At 32.8% G+C, this 18804-nt stretch overlaps 1 protein-coding gene across 2 annotated transcripts in view; it reads left to right on the forward strand.

Annotated features, from left to right (window-relative positions):
• LOC121371498 (RNA-binding protein 25-like) overlaps positions 1-18804 on the forward strand; it is a 29953-nt gene extending 11149 nt beyond the window's left edge. For both annotated transcript variants that reach the window (XM_041497430.1, XM_041497429.1), the window contains exons 5-19: positions 168-263; positions 1256-1313; positions 2727-2818; positions 3292-3592; positions 4478-4548; positions 5006-5086; positions 10745-10971; positions 11981-12074; positions 12666-12755; positions 13176-13249; positions 13685-13844; positions 14398-14731; positions 15398-15666; positions 16054-16200; positions 16848-18804. In XM_041497430.1, coding sequence (XP_041353364.1) covers positions 168-263; positions 1256-1313; positions 2727-2818; positions 3292-3592; positions 4478-4548; positions 5006-5086; positions 10745-10971; positions 11981-12074; positions 12666-12755; positions 13176-13249; positions 13685-13844; positions 14398-14731; positions 15398-15666; positions 16054-16200; positions 16848-16940 — 2187 coding nt within the window. In that variant the 3' untranslated portion in view covers positions 16941-18804. The remainder of the gene's footprint in view (positions 1-167; positions 264-1255; positions 1314-2726; positions 2819-3291; positions 3593-4477; positions 4549-5005; positions 5087-10744; positions 10972-11980; positions 12075-12665; positions 12756-13175; positions 13250-13684; positions 13845-14397; positions 14732-15397; positions 15667-16053; positions 16201-16847) is intronic.

Below are 18804 nucleotides of genomic sequence, written 5' to 3' on the forward strand. Positions count from 1 at the left end.
CTAATCAAAATTTAAAAAACACTGTTCCCTGTGTTACTCTAAAGAAAATTCCCAATAGAGAGAAGCTTAATAACATGGCCACTTTTTTGCATTATAATTTGTTTCATGCTTTGGTAGTAGCTGCCTTCCTTTTCAAGAATTATGATTTGTTGTATTTTTCTATGCAGGATGAAAAGAAAGAGGACAAGCCACCAGTGACCACAGTATTTGTTGGTAATATCAGTGAAAAGGCTCCTGATATGATGATAAAACAAATGCTTCAGGTTGGTTTTTGACTTAATTTCTTGGAAGCCCTCAAATAGATATGTGCTTTATCCACATGTGCTGATCAGTTACGGTAAGCTGGAACTGTGATTGTAGTTGACACATATGTTTCTTTGTTTAACTTCACAATTGTCGAGTATTTATTTCAAATCATCCAGCTGGAAAAAGAACTAAATTAAAAAAAAGCTAAATAGGTGCAAGACATTCAGTTATTGGGTTATTCTAGTTGGGAATGTCCATATTCAATTGTTCACATTAAACTGTACATTTTTCAGATCCACAATTTGCCAAGGTTTGACTGACATTAACTGGTATTTGTAGTTAGTATTGATTATTTCCATCTATGCATCTGCCCCTAGCCCCACTCTCTGTCTCTCTCTCTCTCTCTCTCTCTCTCTCTCTCTCTCTCTCTCTCTCTCTCTCTCTCTCTCTCTCTCTCTCTCTCTCTCTCTCTCTCTCTCTCTCTCTCTCTCTCTCTCTCCACCACCACCTCATTCTGTCTTTAAATGCATTATTTTCTGTTCCAGCAAGAGAAACACACTGATTATCAAAGGTTACAGTATGAGCTAAATTACTTAGCAGAGGGTTTCTTTTGTCATTGTTACTGTATTCTATATTGGATATCTAATAGACAGTGGTTAAACACATTCAAGTGACATCAAGCAAACTGTTTCCTTTTCATACGACATCTCTGTCTCTCAGTATACCCATACTTCGTTCTGCAGTAATTATTACATTATGGTGTAGTGTATAAAAAAATTCAAGTCATTTATAAACCATTTTGTCACAAGACTGCATATATCTCTTTAGTTGAGCCACAGTGTTACCAAAGGATTCCTCCATTTTATATTTTATTTCTGTGTTCAGTTTTTATTGTTGGCATACCAAATTTTGTTTTCAATCATTTGAGTTGTACTGAAAGTAAAAGTTAAATAATGCGCATATTTTTGCTTAATTTTACTGTTTTTATAATGGTGAGATTATTTTTCAGAGATGTGGAAATGTACTAAGTTGGAAAAGAGTGCAAGGTGCTTCTGGAAAGTTACAGGGTTTGTTCTTTTTGCAGTAATGAACTTTATCAGGATATAAATTAACACAGGCATTAAGTAAATTTTGAATTTGCTGTAAGTACCACATACGTTAAGTTAGTTTACGTGTCCGGAGCCAGATCAGGGTGTTCTTTGATTCTTATCAACCAATACATCGAGTGTTGTAAGGTTTGACATGAATTTTATATGTACAGTAGTAAATCTATCATCTTTAGAGGGAGTGGTGGGGCGTAGTTCAGTGGTAAAGTGCTCGCTTGATGCGCAGTCGGTTTGGGATCGATCCCCGTTGGTGGCCCAATTGGGCTATTTCTCCAGTGCATTGCGAATGGAATATCGAAGGCTGTGGTATGTGCTATCTTGTCTGTGGAATGGTGCATATAAATAATACCTTGCTACTAATGGAAAAATGTAGCGGGTTTCCTCTCTAAGACTATGTCCAAATTACCATATGTTTAATATCTAGTGTGGTCTAGTGGTGTTGTTAAACAAAATATTTTGACTTTAGGGGGTTGGGACCGGCCTCGGTGGTGGCGTGGTTAGGCCATCGGTCTACAGGCTGGTAGGTTCTGGGTTCGGATCCCAGTCGAGGCATGGGATTTTTAATCCAGGTACCGACTCCAAACCCTGAGTGAGTGCTCCGCAAGGCTCAATGGGTAGGTGTAAACCACTTGCACCGACCAGTGATCCATAACTGGTTCAACAAAGGCCATGGTTTGTGCTATGCTTCTTTGGCAAGTGCAAATAAAAGATCCCTTGCTGCTAATCGGAAAGAGTAGCCCATGTAGTGGCAAAAGCAGGTTTCCTCTCAAAATCTGTGTGGTCCTTAACCATATGCCTGACGCCATATAACCATAAATAAAATGTTGAGTGCGTCGTTAAATAAAACATTTTTCTTTCTTTTAGGGGGGTGGGGGGTGTATAAATATTTTGGTGGACATGAAATATATAAAAAAAAATTGTGGTGAAACTAAACGACGATACAAAATTATTTAATACTAAATAATATTAGGGCACTGAACAGAACGTTTCATACATGCCTTATTGACAAATTAATTCTGTTTATTCTTTTTATTTCTCAAACATTTGATTATTGTTCTAAATTCTAAAACGTACCTGTTATACTTTTTTGTTACAGATGCCTGTATAAAAACTTTTTGATTCTGATTTACCTAGTAATTATTCAAATCTAATAAGTACTTAATTATTTATAATTTGTAAAGTATGTTTTTGATTTTATTCCCTGCTTTGAAATAATTATTACATTTAATGCAATAAGTATTTAAGTGATTATGTTAACTAAAAGCTTTATATGCATAATTAAAAACTAGTTTCATGTAATGTCAACTGTATGCAAATTTGAAATGTTTTTATATTTGAATATATTTACAATGTACAATACTTGGTTATTTGCAGCTTTTGGATTCTGTGAATATGAATACCCTGAGGCGACCTTGAGGTGCATCAGATTGTTAAATGAATGGAATATTTGTGAAAAGAAACTTGTGGTGAGATAATGAATCTACTTTATGATGTCATTGTATATAACAGGTTGGGGATGGGGTTGAAAAGCAATCATGATAAAGACTACTTTCTATTGCACAAATTGCTAAATAGTTGAGTGGTGTCCTAGCTTTGAATAAAAAGTTATAGTGGACATACAAAGCCAGTCTCCATAATTGACATAAACTAAGACTGCAGTTTAAAATAAGTTTACACATATGTTTAATGCTTTTTATCAAACATTTTCTGCACTTGTATGATGCCACGTGGATGCCAAAAATTATTAGCAATTTGGCAAATTTAATCAGAAAATCTTGGCCAAATTCAAGTAACATTTAACTAAACAGAATTATATTTAAAAAAATAGTTACACACATACAAACCACACATTTTTCTAATTAGCTTTTTGGCGAATGACAGCTTAAAGCATATATTTTTATAATCACTCATATAAATTTACTGTTGGTTTCTAAATTAGGTAAAAGTTGATGCCAAAACTAAAACACTTCTGGATGAGTACAAGTCGACAAAAGACGATGACGATAAAGAAACGGAAAAACCCACAGAGGAATCTACTTCCAAAGAAAAAACTGAAACGGACACTGAAGACAAAGAAAAAGAGAAAGAGAAAGAAAAGGATGAAAAGGAAAATGGAGCAGACTCTGCCGACAAGGAGGAAGTGGATGAGATGAGTCAGCGTGAAGATCGCGTGGCTAGAGCTGGTCTCGAGGCCATCATGCGAGAGTATGCCATGGAGCTAAACAAGCCAGGAGTCAGTGGTTCGTGTTGCAGTCAGTTTAGTTCTCTCCAGTATTACCCAGTCGAAATTCCATTTTACTGTTTAACCTTCAGACAACCTGGGTTAATTTTTGACAAAAAACATTTGAGGGGGTACAAATTTATAAGTTTTACTCACATATTTTCACATATATTTTTTTATAAATACATAAATATTGTGAATTTTCCACTAAAACTTCACACTTATTTCTCATGCAAAAACAAAAACAGCCATTATCAAGATTAGTGTCGATCAGTGTTGTTCTATTATTGTTTTCAGTCGGTACCATGTGCAAAATGGCAGGAAATGTGAATGTACTATATGCGGTATAATGTGTCGGCTTGCGTGATCTTGGGCGAGATAGACGGTTAACTAATTGATGAACAAAGCAGGAATCGGTGGATCATGTTATTGTTTCTTATAGAGAAAAAAACAAATCAATTTCATTTTATCTAGTAATAGCTAATCATGCAATCATCTGAACTGCTTATATTTTTTAAAAACACTTCTTTTTTGCCTAAATTATATTAAATGCTCTGAGCATTGTGTCCGTTGACTCATTTTGGAATTCATTTTCCTATTAAGGATAATTTTCTTTATTAATTGTTCAAGTAAAAGTAGTTTTATAGCTTCTGCGAAAATAGGATCCACTATTTTTGTAACATCTGTAAAAGAAATATCGGCTGCTGTTGAATAATGTGTAAATATGTTTACCACTTTGCAGAGGTATCATTTGGCTTTATATCTTGACCTGTTGTAGATTGCTGTTTGTGATATTATACTCTTGTTGGTGGGGGTTTTGTGTATTTTTTAATGCTATTGGATTTGTTTTTAATTCAAAAAGCCATACGACTAATCCATATGTTTTTTTATTTTCATTTAACAGAGCAAGAATCTAAGGAAAAGCCCCCTATTCCTAAAAAGAAAATGATGGAAGAAAGTAGCCTTAAAGATCAGGTATTTATTCACTGGTTTCTTTTTAATTAGTTGGCCTCTTAATAAGTTGTTACCTAAAAGAACCCTGAAATAACACACTTTAAAACATTAAGTAACAGAGGTTCATTATTCTTTCAGTGTGCAAGAATGTATACCTATAATTTGTATTCATTGGTCCACATATTTAACAAATGTAAGATAATTATATGCAGGGTGAGCAAAACAATTCGCCAAATTGTGTATTAAACTTTTAAAAATTATAAAAATTGCAGTAATTGTCAGTTATTTTCAAATTTGTTTTTTAATTATTATATGAAATTATTTTGCCAAAATAAAATTTGCCAAGTGCTTTCAAAATATGCAATTGGCGACTTTCGCGGGTGTCAAAGCTAGCCCTGATATGCATTATTGGTTCTGGCTGAATAACTTCTTAATTTTCGTTTTTATAGACATTTGACTTTAAACCTTTCTATTCCAGGGTCTTGATGATTTAGAGATGGAAGAGGACAAAAAACATTTAATTAACCGGGAAATCCGTTTCTTTAGAGACCGACACAAGGTATAGACATATTAAAATATTAACAGCTAAATTCTAATTGCTGATAATATTGCTTCATTTTGTGAACATGTGGAATTCTGGCATTCTTACATTTTGGGGGGTGGGGAGGGTGTTGTCTTACCTTTTTAAAAAAAACCCCATTGTGTTTGGGTTTGTTTTGATGTGGAGGTGGGGTTTTTTTTTGGGGGGGGGGGGGGGGGAGTATTTATTTTCAGTTGGACATAGTTTTTAAAACAATACTTGGAAAATACATATTCTGGGGAAAATGTCATTATTTTGCATTTTCATGAAATAAAATGGGGGTTCTTTTTTTAGGTTTTTTTTAATTTAGAAATATTTCTCGGGCCTTTTGTCTAATGTATACAAATATTTTTTTTTAAGGCTCATATTTGGAAATTGCTAAGTACTTGATTTTTTTTTTCCCATGTAGTTTGTAAAACATAATATAACTACATAGTCAAATGTCATTGCTATTAATTAAAAATAAATTTTTGTTTAAAATCATTTCAATTTTGCTGACTTGAAATTAATAGGCTGTATTTCATTACCTAAAAACCACTAGATTCTACTAAGTGGCAACCATCACAACTTGACGAAAAGCTGTAAAAATATATAATGAGGCCCTGTTTGGTGAGTGTTTGAAACAAATATCGTTTGTGTATTGAAACATTTGTATCTGGTTGAATTTTGGAGAATTCGTAAGTACAGTTTAGAGTTCAAAATGTATTTTAAAAAAGATATCATAAAACTATTTGCTAAACAGGATTATAAAAGTTAAAATCTATAAATCATACATTTAATTCTTAAAGATGACAGGCCTCGAAATTCCCCCTTTGCCCATGATTTATAATAGTTACACCTAAATGAGGTTATTGAGGTTATTGAACATTTTAGTCTTAAAAAACTGATGTCATATTTTTAAATGCAAGACACATTCATTGATATAATCATCTTTTTTAATGTTAGTTGTCCTGGAATATTTCGGGATCTTCCATTTCAAATATTCCACATTCAGTTGTACTTTTTCAAACAGATAAATATGAAAAATTTTGTAGGTTAATATATATTTTTTATATCAATATTAAAATAAGATTTTAACTTTAGTACTGACTTTTTAAAACACAACCCTAAGAATACTTAGTAAAGTATTATGTATAAAAAAAAATTGGAAATATATATATATATAAGCATTGAAGCTATGAAAACTTAAATATTTGTATTTCGATCAGAGTTAAATTACCTGGTGTACCTCACTGCACAAGAAATTGCCAGACTTGCATTTTCGGGGTACACATACAGTGCACTTAAAATTAGTGTATTGAAATAAGTGGGACACGTTCACTTCATGTACTTTGAACTAACAATCAGTTGGATGGATTATATTATACTGCATTAAAGTGTTGCAGGGCAAACACAAAAATTGCGAAATCTATTTTGGCATTGTCCTTTAATATTGAATTTCGAGACCTGAGAAAGTGGAACATTCTTTTGGAAAATCATTTTTGGTGAGTCAATATTTTTCTTGTATGTATAGTGCATATATTTTTCCTCTCATGCATATTTGAAAATGTATGCATTATGTATGCAAAGAATATTGAATTATCTTCCAAAGCTTAAAATGTCTACAGATAAAATAACTTTTTTGTTGGACATGTAACATTAACAAGTAGGTCGTAAGAAATTTCCTCTGAAGATATTGTTCCAGTTAATTTTAAGGTTAGTACACCTACATTTTTTTTTCTTAACCGGTTAGACTTGTGTTTGCAGGTAGATGAGAGGTAAGTGACATTTTCTTTGTTTTTAGTATTTACCACTATACTTATTTACATGTGTGTGTGCGTATTGAGTGCATGTCGACTTGACCCTTCAAAGAGATGTTTTGAAGATGGAATTTGTAACTTGTACTATGGATCAGGCAAGTAGATGAAGCAGTTTGTTTTTGTTTCTCTAGGTAGATGAGTAATACTGTTTTTATTATCTAGGTTTGCTGTTTTGTCCATTTTCATTTCCAGATTGTCATCTCTACTTCAAAGATATTTTGTTCCCATAAATGAACATATAAAATGATAGCCCAAAGTATTCACTTCAAAACTAGCTCTAGTATTAAAAAATAAAATCTTCAATTTTTTTCCTATATTAGCTATCTGCTAGAGGTATGTTTGTGGGAAGGGGGAGCTTGTTTGTAATATTTAGTTCAGGTGAAATCATTTAACCTTTAGTTTTTTGGGGGTTTTAATTTCAATATGAATTTAGATTTAAAAAAGTAATTCTAAAAATAAAATTCATACTTTAGTGTAGTTTTATATTGTTCGAAATTTATTACTGTAGTGAAAAGTGTTCTTCAAATAATAGTAGTTGAATAAGATTCGGGTTTTTGTTTAGTTTTTTTAGAATAGTGTACGATATTTTAAATTCTTTACACTATCTAAAATTCTTTAATGTGATAAATGATAACATCACACCAATTTGGTTTTTAGTTTAGTTACCTATAAAGCAACAGAAATGGAACAACTAAATTATTACTGACACTAAGCAAATAATGTTTAAAAAGAGATAAATTTGCAAATAATGTTTAAAAAGAAATAGTATCATTATTTTCTTTCAAACTTAAAAAGAAAACTCATTTTAGCAGCATATTATTCAGTACATCTTGTAACAAGATGAACACTGTTAATCATATCAAGACATAAATCATTTAAATAAATTGTTTCGACTGAGGGAAAAACCATTAAAAATTAGTATAAGAGTAACACCAATTTCTTGCTGTAGTAGGGTTTTTTTTTCAAAATTAACTTGATTGGAGCCTCTGCGGGCTACAGGCTTACATAACCCTTGTACTTTTATGTTAGTAGCGGTATACAGATCCAGGGAAAATCTCTTACAGTGAAAGTTTCTTTTGGCCTTGGAAGTGAAGTGGAGTTGAGTTCAGCACAAGTTGAAGTAGGAAGAGAAGTACTATGTAGTACCATAAAATGGCTTCATTATGGATTGGGTATGCTTAAGTAGTAGCAACCAGTCCTGGCAGTTGATCATTATAACCAAAACTGCAGCAGTGATTCAGGTCTGCATGTTTTAACATTTGAACAAGTGAGCGTGGTGAACGTGGAAGGTCAGACTGAATTTCAACAGCTGTCACTTTCATGTTGGACCAGCTGGTTCACTTATTACTTCATCTGTATGCAGTCTTATTGAGGTTTGCTGTTGTCGAAAAGCTTTAAACTCTAAATGAATGTGAAATAACATTTAGATGTGTTTGTTGTTGATGATTTAAGTTATACTTTTTACACTGTATGTACGTAGATCAGGGATTCAAAATTCCCATTTCTTGATACAACTGAAATTTTTATGTGTGACAAATAATTGTAAATTTTCACAATGGTAATTTTTTTCTCTCTTGTTTTTTTATTTATTTTTATTGCATTACGTTTTAAGTTAACCAGATATCAAAATAAATTGAGGACGGTCGTTCAGGTTATCAAATGTCAAAAAATGGTACTTAGTCATCACAAAAATTTTAGAGCAAAAACACCCATCCCCTGAATTTTGTTCAATTCACTAGTTTAAATTTAAATTATTTAGCTCAGTCAGTTGAGTGCTCGCTTGAGGTGCTTGCATTGCAGGATCGAACCACCTTGGTGGATCCATTCAGCTGATTTGGTTTTTTCTCATTCCAATCAGTACACTACAACTGTTCAAATGGTGTGGTATATGCTTTCCTGTGCATATAACAGATCTCTTGCATTTTTCCTCTGATGACTATCTGTCAGAATTATTAAATGTGATGTCCAAAAGCCGATGATTAATTAATCAATGTGCTCCAGTGGTGTCGTTAAACAAAACAAACTTAACTTAAATTACACACACCATGTAGCAGTACAACAAGAACAATGCTGTGAATGAATAACAAAATATCAGCATGTTTATGAAGGAATGGGAATTGTAAACTTCATAAATATGTCATAACCTAGAGGTTACCAGGACCATAATTTATGGAAACCTGAACATGGGTTATCAGGCACCAAACTATGCTGATTTTGTAGCCTGTTAACCAGCTGCTAATAAATACAATAAAATAAATTTTCAATCGTAAAGTTTGGTTCAGATGAGAAATTTATTTTGTATTTCGTCACTAGTCGTCTAAATTTGAATCATATTATATTAGTTATAATCAGTTAAAATTATTTTCATTTTGATGATCCCTATCCAAACAGTCTTAATAGGAAACGGGTATCGTATAATAAGTTGACATTTCTACAAGATAAAATGTTTTTCTGAAAGCAAATTGGATTTAGTCTAACTTGTGAAAAATTATCTTAAAAGTATTGAGTTGTTTTTTTAATAGTAAAGTCTAATTTTAAAAGAAATGTAAATGATGACATCCATTACCTTTTCATATTGACTAATAAACATGTTAATGTTAGTAAAATATTTAAGTATGCAGCATTTAAAGTTCGGCTTTTGCTCAATTACTTTTATTGAGTTTAAAATGGTGAAACAAGTAGAAAAGCAAATGTGGCAACTAAATATGTGTTTTTTGAACCCCTGATGTAGATATTTTAATTTGAAGAGCAGTAAACGTTTTCAGATCTTTAAACATATATAGAGTTAAATTTCATTAGATGTAGTTTTGTCATAAGGTTCAGTTGAAAAATTAATATTAAGATAACATAAAAATGTGCTGAATTTCAGTACGACAATACACATTACACCTTTTTACATAATTGATTAACCTCTCTGTACATGTTTAAAGATTTTGTAAAAGTTGCTGCAGTATTTTAAATCTTTGTGTCAAGAGGATATACTTTCCTGTACAGAGATATTAAGCTCTTTGCCCAGTGATAAGTATAGTGCAATCTTTTGCCCTATACTAGTATAAGTTGCCTTGATTTGTAAAGTCGACTTTTAATCCATAATATCAACCTGTAATGCATCAGTATTGGAGGGGTGGTGTCGAATGAGGGTTTGCAAATTCATTATTCATTAATCACAATTGTTATCGAAATAGTCACTGTATCATATCATTAGCATCCAATTTTTAAACCGGTGTTCATTTGCACCATAATCAAAGGTAGTTCATTTGTAAGACCAGATTTGTGTCTCATTGAGCAGAGTACTCTGTATGAAACATACAACAGTAGGTCAGTTAATCCACTACCTCCTGATTTAAAAAATACCTGCATATGGTGATAAGATGTACCCGATGATTTTGCTGATGACTATTTTCAGTTGTCCAAATAACAAAATTAAAGCAGGTGACAAATTAAAGTTCGAAACAGGGGGCCAGGCTCTTGTATGTTTTCCATTGTTCAGCAGGGCTCACACTGGAAATTTGTTTTGTAAAAGTGTATTTCTTTGAAAACATTTTTTAAAGTGGCTAATTTAAACCAAATTTTATTTAACAAATCCTAAATGTTGTAGCTATTCAATCTGTTAAATATATTTTTTCAATCCTAGTATATTTGACCCGTTATGTGATTTGTTTTTTACTTTTATGCATGTTTTTACATGTGTATAGAAGGGTGTGAACATTATTTTGCAGAAATCTTTGAAATTCAGTATTTTGTAGATTCTTGTTTAGTGTTAGATAGCTTTGCTTTTATCATCATATTTTTTAGTCTTGAAAGAGTATTGAAAAAGCATGATTCACTATAATTACAGGGAGAGGAGGAAAAAGAAGAAACTCTTGAAGAGAAAGAAAGACGATATGAAGAGAAAAGGAGAAGACAGGAGCAGTTGAAGGAGCGAGAGCGCCTGCGAGAGAGAGACAAAGCCATAATGCGTGAAAGAACGAAGACTAGGTCACGGTCGCGATCAAGATCTATCTCACCTAGGAGACGCAGACACTCACGGTCAAAGGAACGCTCTAGAGATAGATCCAGGGAGAGGCAAGTTGAACTTTTTAATTATTATAAATTATAAAATATTAGCAGTCTTAAAATTTAGCGAAATGCAAGTAAGTCACATATTACCGACATAGAAGTTTAGCAAGGTCATCATATCAGAAACTAAAGAAGGAATAAGCTTAAGTTGTAGGATCAGCTGAAATAACATTATGCAGCTTACAGACATCTTGAATTTAGTACAAAATTGCAGTAGTGTGCATGCTAACTAACTAGTGTTGTTTGCTATCCTTTGGTTTAATCAACAGTATGTAACCATTGTTCCTTCAGTTAATCACTGACAGAACAATCGCATAAAAGTTTATTTGAACAGTGTTGTATGTCTCTTTAAATTTAGCGTTATAAATATTAGCGTCTTGTATGAGCACGCTAAATTCGCTAACATTTGTTACTCGCTAACATTTCCTGGGGCCTAATTCACTAAACTCTCGCAACTTTGCGATCTTGCAGTGCAATGCTAAAAGACTTACAAAGAGGATGCTTTGTTGTCTAGCAGAGAATAAGAGACCTTTGTGAATTAGGCCCCTGATTTACAGTATATATTATGCATGCATGTTAATATCTGAAATCATAGGCTGTGGTTTGTGCTGTCCTGTGTTGGAAATACCAAATAAAAGATGTGTTGCTGCCAGTGGAAAAATGTAGCGAGTTTCCTCTGAAGACAGTGTCAGTGTTATCAAATGTTTGACATCCAATAGCCAATAGTATTAGTAAATGAATGGGCTGTAGTGGTGTCTATAAAAAAAAACTTTTGACTGTTACATCTGAAAGGCAGTGACCTACTTTAGACATTGTGTGTATGTTACTCGTCTCCTAATGCTACCTACCATAGTTTTGCAAATATTTTAGACAAGCAGATGCAAAACAAAATGTAATTTTCCCATGATTTATGGCTATTTTCCCATAAATCAGTTTAATACCCATAACATAAGGATAAGCAATTAAAATTTATGTCTCTTTTGATATTAACTAAACATGTTGTTTATTTGCTTAGGCGGAGGGAACGAGAGACAGAAGAGGAGGAGGAAGCATACGAGAGACGAAAGGCAGAGAAAAAATTACGAGAAAAAGAGGCAGCATATAAAGAGGTTTCTCATTGTTCATTTTTAAAATGTATTTGGTCTAGCTTCGATCCCCGTCACAGCCAGTGCACCTGGTATAACAAAGGTCGTGGTATGTGCTATTCTGTCTGTGGGATGGTGTATATAAAAGATCCCTTGCTGCTAATCGAAAAGAGTAGCCCATGAAGTGGTGACAGCGGGTTTCCTCTCTCAATATCTGTGTGGTCCTTAACCATATGTCTGACGCCATATAACCATAATTAAAATGTGTTGAGTGCGTTGTTAAATAAAACATTTCTTTCTTTCTTTCTTTTTTTGGTCTAGCTATGAATATTGAATTGCAAAACTAAGGAATAATTTTTATGTTAAACACAGCAGTAGATTTTGCTAAACATTAGGTTATTAACTTATGTCGGTTAAAAAAATTAATATTCATTGCTCATAACTTATGAAGTTAAGAAGTTTTGACAGTCTTATTATATTATTTCTTAGTTAATAACAAATATATTATGTAGTGGAAAATACAGTAATGTCTTCTTCCAATTATTTTGATACATTAATGCTGTTTTTACTGTTCTTTGTAATTGCTTAAATTTTATTTAATATTTTGATATTTAGCGTCTAAATAATTGGGAAGCTCGTGAAAGGAAAAAATCTAGAGAATATGACAAAGAAAAGGACCGAGAAGAAGAGAGAAAACAGGATGAGGTAATAAATGTTTGAATTATTGGCATTCAATTCTGTTGAGCGTTGTCGTCATTGTGCTAATACAAGGTGACTGTTATCAACTATCTATATTAGTATAATTAATCTTTGTTGAAGCTGTGTTTTTTTTTTATATTGGTGACAAAGGTTTATCTTTGAGATTTGATTATGTGTACAAATTGTTCATAGATTGTTTTAATATAACAAAGAGTATGTACTTATAATTTTCCGTCCTGGGTTGGGTTTCCGGCTATCCTGAGGCGGAACCTGGGACGGACATGCTCGAAACCTCTGTGGTATATGAGCATGATTAAAAGACACACACACACAAACACACACTCTCACATACTTATAATTTGTGTTAAGTTTATCAGTACTGATGTATTAAAAATTAACGATTGTGCTGTTACTTTGTTATTTCAGCAAAGAGAAGCCAGGCGATTGAAAGAATTCCTTGAAGATTATGATGATCTTAGAGATGATCCTAAATATTTCAAGTATGTTGTATGCACATATGTTCTGTTGTTTACTACAATTATAGTTAACACTGGACAGAAAAGCCTAGTGATTGTTGTCTCGTGTCCTGTGGTGCATTATATTACTGTGGTTTTTGAAACTTAAGGTTTGAATCTACCCTGTTATTAAATGTATGTGATGTGAGACTAGTTACAATTGAAAGAAAATCTATCAAGTTTGTCTTGTTTGATGTGGGGAAATGCTAACACAAGAAGTATAGTTGTCTGAAGCAAACTTTGGTGATGTGTCGCATACTATTACTAGGTCACTTTGACCTACTTTTCATGGGTCTACTGCACATAATAGTAAATTCTTGTCCGGACCATGTCTTGTTTTATAACGTTTATACAAAAGAGTTGATATTGCCTGTCTAAATAATTAGATGAAATAAAACATTGTTTTTGTATTTTTCACAGAGGCAGTGCTTTAGCTAGAAGATTGAAAGAGCGTGAAAAGGAGAAGGAAGCAGATTCAAGAGACCGGCAGAGAGAAAAGGAAGAATTTGAAGAGCTGAAGCGGAAGTTATTGGAAGAAGGTCATCCTGACCCTGAAGCAGAGCTAGCTAGAGTGCGCAAGGTAGTATCGTTATTTAACTAGATTCATTGTAAACAGTTTAGTTACTTGTCATTTGGGGGTAGGGAATTAGCTCAGTCAATAGACACCTTCCCTGGGGTGCTTGGCTTGTAGGATCCGAACTCTTGATGGATCATTGGATTTTGTTTCTACGTCATTCATTGCCCATTGGTATGTCAAGGCTATGGTATATATTAGTGCAGTCCTGTCTGTGGCAAAGTGCATATAAAAGATTCTTTCTTGCTAATTGGAAAATGTAGTAGGTATCCTTTGAAGACTGCCAGACATCAAATAGCCGATGATTAATTGAATAAATAATGATAAATAAAACCACAGTTTTGTCATGTTATATAGTAATAGGCAAAGAGGATACTTGTCTGTATTTTCTGGGAAGTCTAGATTTCAATGCTACCCAAACACTTATTGTCCTTGGTTTTTTTTTGTTGAAATAATAATAATTGACACACAGCTGGGGATGGGGTGGGGGACTACATTTTTAATTACTTTAACCTTTCTTACAGAGCGTAATAACAAGCTTAATTTTTTGTATTTTTAGATGGAGAAGGAAAAAGAGGAACACTTACGTCCGAAGTTTATTCTGCCCGAGCCTGAGCCTGTTGTAATACAGCCCGTTGTAGAACCGCCGAAGGAAGAGTCATCCGAGGAGGAAGAGGAGGAGCTTCCAAAACAGTTGTCTAAAATGCAACCCACCCTCAAACCTGTTCAGAGTAACAGTCCGTCAAACCACTCATCCCCGTCCACAGATGGAGGGGAATCCAGCAGGAGTCTGCCTGGGGTGGAGACCGCAGAGCCAGTCAGTCAGCAGGTGGTCATCGGACCAGCCTTGAAGGAAGAGTCTACCAAAATAGGATTCAATTCCATTAAGTTTGGTAAGTAGTTTGGTTTGTTGGGGGTGTTTGGTGCAAGGTTCCCACATCTCTTTACACTATTTTTACATAATTATACAATTTTTATTTTTAATGGTAATAATCGTATTGATGTACTTACATCTGTATGACACCTAATAGCTGATCTCTGATTTTGTGCTGGAATGTTATTAAACATTCATTCATTCATTCATTCATTTTTGGACATTGTATTGTACCTTCTTTTCTTTTTGTGATACAGCTACTTTCAACTTCTTTTTCTTCCCACCTCCTTATTCTAGTCCATGTTTTTAAAATTACAAGACATTGTTTATTTGTATGACATTTTCTGTTATTTTAAAAGTATGCGTTTTAAAGATATACTAATGGAAAGAAATAAAGGATCACACAGATAGCAACAAGAAATAATGACTGTATCAAAAATCAATTTATATTGTCAGAAATTTACTGGGAACATATAGGCAGCACATTCAACACTACAGACATTCAATCCCACATTACAACTTGGTATAAAATACAGACATTATTATGCTAGTAGTGAATTAAATGTGGTCTACAATTCGATGTATTCCCTTATTTCTTTCCACCAGTATATAATAAGATATAAAAAAATATCATTATTTGGAAAACAACTATATAACTTCTATTTTTGATTATTTGTGTTTGTAGGAACATCCACTAACAGTCCTAATGAGGTGCCTGGGCCGAAGCGGAAGAAGTACACAGTTGGTGATGTGTTTAACCAAGACGATGATGACTCATCAGAGAGTAAGAAGAGAAAACTAATTCCACTGGACTATGACGAAAAGAAATTGTCGGAAAAGAAAGCCACTACTGCGGAAGAGAAACGTATGAAAATTAAAAACCTCATTGAAGGCATTCCAACAGCAAAAGAAGAATTGTTCCAGTTTCCATTGGATTGGTCAATAGTAGATCAGGTGTGTACTGTTTTGCTGTCCCAAATGATTGCATATAATGGATTATTTTTTATCATCTATTCAGTAAACCAAACAAAGATGGCTAAAAAGGTAACCTTTTTATTTTACCATTGTATCATAAATTACAAATTAACAACTAGATTTATAATGCAGATTTTAATAAATAAAATATATCAATCTGAAACTATTATTTTAAATAATTATTTTTTAAGAACTAGATCAATCCTGAATGTTACATCACAGTCGGATCAGTTTCTCCCAAATTATAAGTCATAGGTCGTTGCCAATTGATTTATTGTTGCACCTATGGATATTCATCAGTGTGACAAACCTTTTATTTATGGTAGGCAAGACACTTAATTACACAGAATTCTCATTCTATTTCAGTCTTTAATGGACAAACGAATCAAACCATGGGTTATCAAAAAGATTGTCGAGTACATTGGAGAAGAAGAACCAGCTCTCACAGAGTTTATCTGCCAAAAGGTTGCAGCCCGCAGTTCACCACAGAGTATTCTCAACGATCTCGTCAGGGTAAATCCATTTTATTTTTTTGAAAAATACATGGATTATTAATGTGGGGAATCTGTCACTTTGTCGTCCTAGCAAGATGCACTTGTAAATGGGTCAATATAGAGGTAAGTTTTGACTAAATTTAGACTTAAAGAAACCATCGTGTGTTTGCTGCCATTGTAATATAGTTATGACTAACGGATCCTTTTTGATGACTAAAATTATATTAAAGCTGTTTTCCTGTTTACAATATCTAGTATCTGGATAAACAAAGTGTTTATTTATATCTTAAAGTTTGTAGTAGCTCAAACCAGATTTTATCTTTCGATAATTTAGTATATATGAAAAAATATATATTACGAAATAAAATGAACAGTGACTGCTGCAAACATTAGCACATGATCACAAACACATTGGATCCACAGACACTGGTATTCTAAACAAAAAATATATATTTAATGTGAAATTTTAGTCACCAAAAAAGCTCTTTTAAGTACATATATCAGAATGTTGGGGTTTTTCATAAATTGTAAAACATAAAAATAGTTATTTCAAAAAGATATTTTGCATTTTAAAATATTGAATTATATTCAGCAAACCATTTTCATTAAAGTGTTCTGCTGTTAGTCTGATTTTACTAAGTCACTAACAATATTTTTTTCTTGTAGGTTATCGATGATGCCGCTGAAGTGTTTGTAGTGAAAATGTGGAGACTGCTGGTATATGAAACGGAAGCTAAAAAATTAGGACTTGTGAAATGAACATTTTGTGTACTTGTAGCATGTGTGTGTGTGTATGTCTGAATGGAAGAATGTTTTTGAAGAAATTGTGATGTTAAATTTACACAGGTGAGAGTTTACAGTCTGAAAGTCCATTCTGGTGAACATTGTGTATGAATGTTGGATGTTGTATTATAGTTGTTAATGAGAGGTTTGATGAATGGTTGTAAGAATATATCACCGATTGTAGAAATTAGGGTAGGTTTTTTTAAATACAAAAAATATTGCTGCCCAGTCCTAAAAACCGATTGTGCGTAAAGTGATTATAACCTTCCCATTTAAACTGATTTCACATGTTATGTACTAATTAAAAACAGAAAACAGTCTATTGTGGTTATTATAAATATATTGTATTATTTAAATCAATGCTTTTTAAACCTGCGTCCTAAAAGTCGGTACTTGATTTATGAAATTCCAAGGTATGTACATGTTTTGTGTTGGCTGCTATGATTGAGGTATCTATTTGAAATGATTAAGAGTTGTTCCAGAATTGTTCACAGCGGGACTATTTGTGTGGGTGTACCCCTACCCAAATTTTTTTTTATTCAAACTAAGCATGTATAGACAGAGAAATAGCAGCATAGCAGACTAGGCATAAAAACAATTATAGTGTGTCTCATCTCCCCCATGCGATTCATTCTGGACCAGTCTTTTTAACAAATGTTGAATAGGATGTATGGTTTCAAAAATACCTCTTTTTAATGTTTCTTTGTGAACATCAACAAGTTCTTTTGTACATATATTACCAAAAACCTCTGTATTGACATTGTGATGGTTTATGTTAAACAGAATAGAAACATTTTGTGGGGTGGGTGTTTTTGGCAGGGTATTTTGTAATATCACTGAAGAGTAAAATTATGCTGGTGCTACTTGAAGATAAATATAGCTCATCAGTTTACTAATAGAGGTAATAAAATGTTAGTATTACACTAGCAGGGTTTAATTTCTTTTTGTCTTTGGTACTAAAGTAGCTTAGTTACCACAGACATTTTGGTCATGGTATGTCATAAAATTATGTATAAATATTGAACAAAAATGATGGGCAACGTTTAGGAAAAATAAAATACAGTATTACTATGTTTGATACCATTGGAATTTCTCAAAAACTTGTGGAATTTCTGTAGGTTTTGCTTGTCTATTTTCATGTAACCTTTTATGTTTTTTTTTTTTATTAAACCTGCAGTGACACAATAATTTGTAGTGGACAACAGCTATTTTCTGTGTTTGAATGTAAGGACAATTCTCTCAGATTAAAGGTATGTTGTTGCTACACTAAAGAACTAGCAAGTATTCACTGGTGACTATCAGAAACTGACGTCGGTGTTCACCAGCAGTGATATTATTTGGTAATGGTGTCAATTTTACTGAGATTGACAAATGGAAACGTCATTTCAGCTACCAATTCTCTAACAAGTAGTCAACCATTGACTGTTGGCTATAGTGTAATGTCTCATTTTCTCTTCAGTTTATAAACCACAGAACTATTATTCTGTCGATTCATGTGTTTTTATAGGTTTTGTATACTGTGGTTTTACTTCATGTTAGAATTCTGTGGGTAACAAAAACTATGAATTCATGTAATAACTTATTCAAAGACTTCATTTTAGCTGAAATTTGAATCAAAAACATCATTTAAGCTTTAAATTTGTGTATTCAACTTTGAGGAAATTAAGAAATTTAAATGCTAGCCAATCAAATTTCTTATTTTTTTCACGTGATAATCACAGAAAACAAGAAAAATCATATTAGTTTTGTTCCACTTATTTACACTTGACGTGTTGAACCATTTATTATGTTTGAATACATGTCTTGTTCTGAGGGAGCAATAAATATGTATATATGTAAA

Source organism: Gigantopelta aegis, chromosome 4, assembly GCF_016097555.1.
Source record: "Gigantopelta aegis isolate Gae_Host chromosome 4, Gae_host_genome, whole genome shotgun sequence".
Classification (NCBI taxonomy): domain Eukaryota; kingdom Metazoa; phylum Mollusca; class Gastropoda; order Neomphalida; family Peltospiridae; genus Gigantopelta; species Gigantopelta aegis.